Source organism: Salvelinus fontinalis, chromosome 11, assembly GCF_029448725.1.
Source record: "Salvelinus fontinalis isolate EN_2023a chromosome 11, ASM2944872v1, whole genome shotgun sequence".
Taxonomy (NCBI): domain Eukaryota; kingdom Metazoa; phylum Chordata; class Actinopteri; order Salmoniformes; family Salmonidae; genus Salvelinus; species Salvelinus fontinalis.
Window position 1 is genome coordinate 49,339,500 of NC_074675.1, and position 9,743 is coordinate 49,349,242.

The 9,743-nt window shown below is 46.3% G+C and overlaps 1 protein-coding gene across 1 annotated transcript in view; it reads left to right on the forward strand.

The window, feature by feature from the left end:
* The window catches only part of rbpjb (recombination signal binding protein for immunoglobulin kappa J region b), a 100,925-nt gene that overhangs the window by 66,022 nt on the left and 25,160 nt on the right, over window positions 1–9,743 (forward strand). Inside the window, exon 3 of the mRNA XM_055938979.1 lies at window positions 3,266–3,361. Within this exon, the coding sequence (XP_055794954.1) occupies window positions 3,266–3,361 (96 nt within the window). The remainder of the gene's footprint in view (window positions 1–3,265; window positions 3,362–9,743) is intronic.

Consider the following 9,743-nt stretch of genomic DNA (forward strand, 5'->3'; position numbering starts at 1 on the left):
TCCCGGTCAAATAGCATCATCCCGGTCAAATAGCATCATCCCGGTCAAATAGCATCATCCCGGTCAAATAGCATCATCCCGGTCAAATAGCATCATCCCGGTCAAATAGCATCATCCCGGTCAAATAGCATCATCCCGGTCAAATAGCATCATCCCGGTCAAATAGCATCATCCCGGTCAAATAGCATCATCCCGGTCAAATAGCATCATCCCGGTCAAATAGCATCATCCCGGTCAAATAGCATCATCCCGGTCAAATAGCATCATCCCGGTCAAATAGCATCATCCCGGTCAAATAGCATCATCCCGGTCAAATAGCATCATCCCGGTCAAATAGCATCATCCCGGTCAAATAGCATCATCCCGGTCAAATAGCATCATCCCGGTCAAATAGCATCATCCCGGTCAAATAGCATCATCCCGGTCAAATAGCATCATCCCGGTCAAATAGCATCATCCCGGTCAAATAGCATCATCCCGGTCAAATAGCATCATCCCGGTCAAATAGCATCATCCCGGTCAAATAGCATCATCCCGGTCAAATAGCATCATCCCGGTCAAATAGCATCATCCCGGTCAAATAGCATCATCCCGGTCAAATAGCATCATCCCGGTCAAATAGCATCATCCCGGTCAAATAGCATCATCCCGGTCAAATAGCATCATCCCGGTCAAATAGCATCACCCCGGTCAAATAGCATCACCCCGGTCAAATAGCATCACCCCGGTCAAATAGCATCACCCCGGTCAAATAGCATCACCCCGGTCAAATAGCATCACCCCGGTCAAATAGCATCACCCCGGTCAAATAGCATCACCCCGGTCAAACAGCATCATCCCGTCAAATAGCATCATCCTGTCAAAAAACTATTCTAGTGATATGGTATTTTGGCCATATCGCCCAGCCCTAATGTATGTGTATGACTCCCTTTCTGTGTCCCTGGACGTGTCAGGTGACACTGACATCTGTGCAAATGGGCCATTGCGTCTGCTCAGGGTGACCCTTGACCCCTGCTAGTCTGAAGATCTTTAGCTGTGTGCTTCTCAACGAGTACACACAGTAACCAGGTGTCTATCCAACCTTTTTTATGCCAGTAAAGTACGTCGGATACATTTTTTTGTGACAGGCCTGATGGAAACAGCACATTTTGTCGGTCAAATTTCCAAATGTTGACAAAACAAAATACGCTAGACAAGGTGGGATCTTTTTGTGCCGGTAAAATTAATTATGCGAGAAATGGCGGTGGAAATGCTTTTATGCGCAGACATTGATATAATAACCATCACGTCAAAGTAAACTTAGTCACACGATGACATGGTGTTCGGTTCTCCCGCTACGACAGTTTATTATAATGAACTTCACAGGGTTGCTAGGTGATGAGCTCGATGCTCCTTTACAATAAATATCGAGGGTCTCATTCTGGTGACATGATGATCGACGCTTGGCTGCCGTTTGACAAATAGAAATCTTGCTCTTTTGTCCATAATCTCATTATGTAGACTATACCCTGGTAGCAGTTGGCAAGAGCATTGTTGCTAAGCGCAGAGTGGGCACGTTCGCTATATAACGCAACATTTGTTGTGCCAAAACCATCAGTAGAGTTGAAAATGAGATGGAAACCCATTTTATGTTTTTGCTTAGGTGACAGAAGTAATTGGAGCACGGGCCTTGCAACATTTTGACACGAGATGTGGATTCTTTGGTGGTGAGCTCAGGGCTTTGGAGTTTTATTTTTCCCTCCTTTCAGTCAGCCCAGCTGGAGAGAACATAGCTTTTGGCACCAAACTGTGTGTGTCCATGTGTCTGTGTGTGTGTGAGCGGTCTGGGTGTGCAGAGTGTGTGTGTGTGTGTGTGTGTGAGCGGTCTGTGTGTGTGTGTGTGAGCGGTCTGTGTGTGTGAGCGGTCTGTGTGTGCAGAGTGTGTGTGTGTGTGAGCGGTCTGTGTGTGCAGAGTGTGTGTGTGTGTGTGCAGAGTGTGTGTGAGCGGTCTGTGTGTGCAGAGTGTGTGTGTGTGTGCAGAGTGTGTGTGAGCGGTCTGTGTGTGCAGAGTGTGTGTGTGTGTGCAGAGTGTGTGTGAGCGGTCTGTGTGTGCAGAGTGTGTGTGTGTGTGCAGAGTGTGTGTGAGCGGTCTGTGTGTGCAGAGTGTGTGTGTGTGTGTGCAGAGTGTGTGTGAGCGGTCTGTGTGTGCAGAGTGTGTGTGTGTGTGCAGAGTGTGTGTGAGCGGTCTGTGTGTGCAGAGTGTGTGTGTGTGTGTGTGTAAGCAACACAACCTTCAGCACACCAGAGAATTGGCTAATCAAACTGGAACTTGTCAAAATGTTCCCGTCTCTCCATGTTTCAAATGTTAGTCTTAGTGAACATGAATTTTCATGTTCCTGTTTTTTGGTTTAATCTACACTGAACAAAAATATAAATGCAACATGTAAAGTGTTGGTCCCTGGGTTTCATGAGCTGAAATAAAAGATCCCAGAAATGTTCCATTCGTACAAAAAGTGCTCACTTACATCGCTGTTAGTGAGCACTTCTCCTTTGCCAAGATAGTTCATCCACCTGACAGGTGTGGCATATCAAGAAGCTGATTAAACTGTATGATCATTACACAGCTGCACCTTGTGCTGGGGACAATAACAGGCCACGCTAAAATGTGCAGTTTTGTCACACAATGCAATGGCACAGATGTCTCAAGTTTTGAAGGAGCTTGCAACTGACATGCTCATTACAGGAATGTCCACCAGAACTGTTGCCAGAGAATTGAATGTTAATTTCTCTACCATAAGCCGCCTCCAACATCTTTTTAAAGAATTTGGCAGTACGTCCAACTGGCCTCATGAGCACAGACCACGTGTAACCACACCAGTCCACATCCGGCTTCTTCACCAGCTTCATCTGAGACCAGCCACCCGGACAGCTGAGGAGAAACTATCTGTAACAAAGCCCTTTTGTGGGGAAAAACTCATTCTGACTGGCTGGGCCTGGCTCCCCAGTGGGTGGACCTACGCCCTCCCAAGCTCATCCATGGCTGCGCCCCTGCCCAATCGTGAAATCCATAGATTAGGTCCTAATGTATTTATTTAAATTGAGTGATTTGTTTATATGAACTGTAACTCAGTAAAATCGTTGAAATTGTTGCATGTTGCTTCTATATTTTTGTTCAGTATACTTAATCTATGTCGCTTCTGTCATCTATAACTTGTTTATATAAATGGATGAATAACAAACCTCTCTCTCATCTCTCCCTCTTCCCATTCCTCTGTCTTCTTCACAGAGAAGCGATGAGGAATTACCTAAAGGAGCGAGGAGACCAAACTGTCCTGATCCTGCATGCAAAAGTTGCCCAGAAATCTTATGGCAATGAAAAAAGGTAATCAACCACTACTTACCCTACACACAACTTTCCACACTCTCCATACTTCCCACATTCCTCGCACAGCCTCTACCTGGTGTAGTACCTCGCACAGCCCCTACCCGGTGTAGTACCTCGCACAGCCCCTACCTGGTGTAGTACCTCGCATAGCCCCTAGCTGGTGTAGTACCTCGCACAGCCCCTAGCTGGTGTAGTACCTCGCACAGTCCCTAGCTGGTGTAGTACCTCGCACAGCCCCTAGCCGGTGTAGTACCTCGCACAGCCCCTAGCTGGTGTAGTACCTCGCACAGCCCCTAGCTGGTGTAGTACCTCGCACAGCCCCTAGCCGGTGTAGTACCTCGCACAGCCCCTACCCGGTGTAGTACCTCGCACAGCCCCTAGCTGGTGTAGTACCTCGCACAGCCCCTAGCTGGTGTAGTACCTCGCACAGCCCCTAGCTGGTGTAGTACCCCGCACAGCCCCTAGCTGGTGTAGTACCTCGCACAACCCCTAGATGGTGTAGTACCTCGCACAGCCCCTACCCGGTGTAGTACCTCGCACAGCCCCTAGCTGGTGTAGTACCTCGCACAGCCCCTAGCTGGTGTAGTACCTCGCACAGCCCCTAGCTGGTGTAGTACCTCACACAGCCCCTACCCGGTGTAGTACCTCGCACAGCCCCTAGCTGGTGTAGTACCTCACACAGCCCCTAGCTGGTGTAGTACCTCGCACAGCCCCTAGCTGGTGTAGTACCTCGCACAGCCCCTAGCTGGTGTAGTACCTCGCACAGCCCCTAGCTGGTGTAGTACCTCACACAGCCCCTAGCTGGTGTAGTACCTCGCACAGCCCCTAGCTGGTGTGTGTGATGACCTTCGCCCCAGTCGGAGGTCCTGAGCGCTCTGGAGCAGGATTTTATCAAGGATATCTCTGTACTTTGCTCCGTTCATCTTTCCCTCGATCCTGACTAGTCTCCCAGTCCCTGCTGCTGAAATACATCCCCACAGCATGATACTGCTACCACCATACCTGGTGTAGTGGTGTAGACACAGTCCCTACCCCAAAAGGCACGTTGAAGAGTTCCCTGTTTCATTATAAGTCAATAGGTCAAGGGTTAATAGTATGGACTAAAGGGAGGTCGAAAAAAAGCTAAATGTGTGACGTAGGTGTTTTGGCCCCTCCGGCTTTCCATTTCCTACTGTGTCCAGACGGGGTTAAGCGATGAAGTTCTCTGCAGGGCACATCCAGGAGGTTTAAAGGGTAGATGGCAGGGGAATGGTAGGGTTACAGGGTTGGGGAGCACACTGTGGTAGGTAGGGGCTGTAGACTGTTTCCTAGTTGCTGTCCTAATGTTAGGTTAGAATGGTGTATGGGGTGTGTGTAGGGAGTTAATGAGCTGTTCTGAATATGGTCATCCAGTTATAGGGGGTAAGACAGAATGAAGCCTTTCGCTCTCGCGCTCTGTGTATATGTATACAGTGCCTTAGGAAAGTGTTCAGACCCCTGGACTTTTCCTACAGTTTGGTAGGTTACAACCTTATTCTAAAATCTATTAAATTGTTTTTTCCCCCCCGTCATCAATCTACACACAATACACCATAATGACAAAGTAAAAACAGGTTTTTAGAAATGTTTGCTAATTTATAGAAATTGTTAATATTTATATTTATTTAAGTATTGAGACACTTTACTCAGTACTTTCTTGAAGCATCTTTCGCAGCGATTACAGACTTGTCTTCTTGGGCATGATGCTACAAGCTTGCCACACCTGTATTTGGCGAGTTTCTCCCATTTTTCTCTGCAGATCCTCTCAAACTCTGTCAGGTTGGATGGGGAGGATCGCTGCACAGCTATTTTCAGGTCTCTTTGATCAGGTTTAAGTCAGGTCTCTGGCTGGGCCACTCAAGGACATTCAGAGACTTGTCCCGAAGCCACTCCTGCATTGTCTTGGCTGTGTGCTTAGGGTCGTTGTCCTGTTGGAAGGTGAACCTTTGCCCCAGTCTGAGGTCCTGAGCGCTTTGGGGCAGGTTTCCATCAAGGATCTCTCTGTACTTTGCTCCGTTCATCTTTCCCTCGATCCTGACTAGTCTCCCAGTCCCTGCCGCTGAAAAACATCCCCACAGCATGATGCTGCCACCACCATGCTTCACTGTAGGGATGTTGCCACCACTATGATGCTGCCACCACCATGCTTCACTGTAGGGATGGTGCCACCACCATGATGCTGCCACCACCATGCTTCACTGTAGGGATGGTGCCACCACCATGATGCTGCCACCACCATGCTTCACTGTAGGGATGGTGCCACCACCATGATGCTGCCACCACCATGCTTCACTGTAGGGATGGTGCCAGGTTTCTTGCATTCAGGTCAAAGAGTTCAATCTCGGTTTCATCAGACCAGAGAATCTTGTTTATTATGGTCTTTGGAGTCTTTGGGGGCCTTTTGGCAAACTCCAAGATGGCTGTCATGTGCCTTTTACTGAGGAGTGGCTTCCGTCTGGTCACTCTACCATAAAGGCCTGATTGGTGGAGTGCTGCAGAGATGGTTGTCCTTCTGGAAGGTTCTCCCATCTCCACAGAGGAACTCAAGACCTCTGTCAGTGACCATCGGGTTCTTGGTCACCTCCCTGACCAACTCCCTTCTCCCTCGAATGCTCATTTTGGCCATGCGTCCAGCTCTAGGAAGAGTCTTGGTGGTTCCAAACTTCTTCCATTTAAGAATGATTTGTGCAGAAATGTTTTGGTACCCTTCCCTAGATTTGTGCCTCGACACAATCCTGTCTCTCTCTACGGACAATTCCTTCGACCTCATGGCTTGGTTGTTGCTCTGACATGCACTGTCAACTTTGGGACCTTATATAGACTTGTGTGTGCCTTTCCAAATCAATTGAATTTACCACAGGGGGACGCCAATCAAGTTGTAGAAACATCTCAAGGATGATCAATTGAAACAGGATGCACCTGAGCTCAATTTCGAGTCTCATAGCAAAGGGTCTGAATACTTATGTAAATAAGGTATCTGGTTTTTAGTTTTTAATACATTTGCAAACATTTCTAAAAACCTGTTTTTCGCTTTGTCATAATGGTGTAATGTGTGTAGATTGCTTAGGATTTAAAAAAAAATCTATTTTAGAATAAGGCTGTAACGTAACAAAATGTGGAACAAGTCAGGGTTCTGAATACCTTCCGAAGGCTCTCTCCCTTTTTCTTTCTCCCTCTTTCTCCCTCCCCCCTTCCTCTTCTCTGGGTCTGATCATTGGAGCCCTGCCTGCCATCTCACCAGAACTATGTCTTAGTAAATCAGCAGCATCACACCAGAACTATGTCTTAGTAAATCAGCAGCATCTCACCAGAACTATGTCTTAGTAAATCAGCAGCATCACACCAGAACTATGTCTTAGTAAATCAGCAGCATCACACCAGAACTATGTCTTAGTAAATCAGCAGCATCTCACCAGAACTATGTCTTAGTAAATCAGCAGCATCACACCAGAACTATGTCTTAGTAAATCAGCAGCATCTCACCAAAACTGTGTCTTAGTAAATCAGCAGCCCTGAGCCGACACTGTGACACCTCTGAGTTTTGGAGCACGAGAGAGGGGGAGCAGAATTGTGTGTGACTGTGTGTGTGTGTGTGTGTGACTGCGTGTGTGTGTGTGTGACTGCGTGTGTGTGTGACTGCGTGTGTGTGTGTGTGTGACTGCGTGTGTGTGTGTGTGTGACTGCATGTGTGTGTGTGTGACTGCATGTGTGTGTGTGTGACTGCGTGTGTGTGCGACTGCGTGTGTGTGCGACTGCGTGTGTATGCGACTGCGTGTGTGTGTGACTGCGTGTTAAAGTGTAACTGTAGTTAGTGTAACTGTAGTCTCTCTGTAGTGTAACTAGTCTCTCTGTAGTGTAACTAGTCTCTGTAGTGTACCTGTAGTCTCTCTCTAGTGTAACTGTAGTCTCTCTGTAGTGTAACTAGTCTCTCTGTAGTGTAACTGTAGTCTCTCTGTAGTGTAACTGTAGTTAGTGTAACTGTAGTCTCTCTGTAGTGTAACTGTAGTCTCTGTAGTGTAACTGTAGTCTCTCTGTAGTGTAACTGTAGTCTCTCTGTAGTGTAACTGTAGTCTCTCTGCAGTGTAACTGTAGTCTCTCTGTAGTGTAACTGTAGTCTCTGTAGTGTAACTGTAGTCTCTCTGTAGTGTAACTGTAGTCTCTCTGTAGTGTAACTGTAGTCTCTCTGTAGTGTAACTGTAGTCTCTCTGTAGTGTAACTGTAGTCTCTCTGTAGTGTAACTGTAGTCTCTCTGTAGTGTACCTGTAGTCTCTCTCTAGTGTAACTGTAGTCTCTCTGTAGTGTAACTAGTCTCTCTGTAGTGTAACTGTAGTTAGTGTAACTGTAGTCTCTCTGTAGTGTAACTAGTCTCTCTGTAGTGTAACTGTAGTTAGTGTAACTGTAGTCTCTGTAGTGTAACTAGTCTCTCTGTAGTGTAACTGTAGTCTCTCTGTAGTGTACCTGTAGTCTCTCTCTAGTGTAACTGTAGTCTCTCTGTAGTGTAACTAGTCTCTCTGTAGTGTAACTGTAGTTAGTGTAACTGTAGTCTCTCTGTAGTGTAACTGTAGTCTCTCTGTAGTGTACCTGTAGTCTCTCTGTAGTGTAACTGTAGTCTCTGTAGTGTAACTGTAGTCTCTCTGCAGTGTACCTGTAGTCTCTCTGTAGTGTAACTGTAGTCTCTGTAGTGTAACTGTAGTCGCTCTGTTGTGTACCTGTAGTCTCTCTGTAGTGTAACTGTAGTCTCTGTAGTGTAACTGTAGTCTCTCTGTAGTGTAACTGTAGTCTCTCTGCAGTGTACCTGTAGTCTCTCTGTAGTGTAACTGTAGTCTCTCTCTAGTGTAACTGTAGTCTCTGTAGTGTACCTGTAGTCTCTCTGTAGTGTAACTGTAGTCTCTCTGTAGTGTAACTGTAGTTAGTGTAACTGTAGTCTCTCTGTAGTGTAACTGTAGTCTCTCTGCAGTGTAACTGTAGTCTCTCTGCAGTGTAACTGTAGTCTCTCTGTAGTGTACCTGTAGTCTCTCTGTAGTGTAACTGTAGTCTCTGTAGTGTAACTGTAGTGTAACTGTAGTCTCTCTGTAGTGTAACTAGTCTCTCTGTAGTGTAACTGTAGTCTCTCTGTAGTGTAACTGTTGTCTCTCTGTAGTGTAACTGTAGTCTCTGTAGTGTAACTAGTCTCTAGTGTAACTGTAGTCTCTCTGTAGTGTAACTGTAGTCTCTCTGTAGTGTAACTGTAGTCTCTCTGTAGTGTAACTGTAGTCTCTCTGTAGTGTAACTGTAGTCTCTCTGTAGTGTAACTGTAGTCTCTCTGTAGTGTAACTGTAGTCTCTCTGTAGTGTAACTGTAGTCTCTCTGTAGTGTACCTGTAGTCTCTCTGTTGTGTAACTGTAGTCGCTCTGTTGTGTACCTGTAGTCTCTCTGTAGTGTACCTGTAGTCTCTCTGTAGTGTAACTGTAGTCTCTCTGCAGTGTAACTGTAGTCTCTCTGCAGTGTAACTGTAGTCTCTCTGTAGTGTAACTGTAGTCTCTCTGTAGTGTAACTGTAGTCTCTCTGTAGTGTAACTGTAGTCTCTCTGCAGTGTAACTGTAGTCTCTCTGTAGTGTAACTGTTGTCTCTCTGTAGTGTACCTGTAGTCTCTGTAGTGTAACTAGTCTCTAGTGTAACTGTAGTCTCTCTGTAGTGTACCTGTAGTCTCTCTCTAGTGTAACTGTAGTCTCTCTGTAGTGTAACTGTAGTCTCTCTGTAGTGTAACTGTAGTCTCTCTGTAGTGTAACTGTAGTCTCTCTGTAGTGTACCTGTAGTCTCTGTAGTGTAACTAGTCTCTAGTGTAACTGTAGTCTCTCTGTAGTGTACCTGTAGTCTCTCTCTAGTGTAACTGTAGTCTCTCTGTAGTGTAACTGTAGTCTCTCTGTAGTGTAACTGTAGTCTCTCTGTAGTGTAACTGTAGTCTCTCTGTAGTGTAACTGTAGTCTCTCTGTAGTGTAACTGTAGTCTCTCTGTAGTGTAACTGTAGTCTCTCTGTAGTGTAACTGTAGTCTCTCTGTAGTGTACCTGTAGTCTCTCTGTAGTGTACCTGTAGTCTCTCTGTAGTGTAACTGTAGTCTCTCTGCAGTGTACCTGTAGTCAGTGTAACTGTAGTCTCTCTGTAGTGTACCTGTAGTTAGTGTAACTGTAATCTCCATCTCAACATTATGAAGTTGTTCCTAATGTTTTGTACACTGTGTATAGTCACACACACGTTAGTTAGGGTTTCATTCTGAACCGACCGACGTTGGTTTGGGTCAGCTCTGCGGGAGTGTGTCCCTCTCTAAGGAAGAGCCTGGTGGTCGTGGCGTCGCTGTCGGTGTGTGTTTACAATATGAAAGCT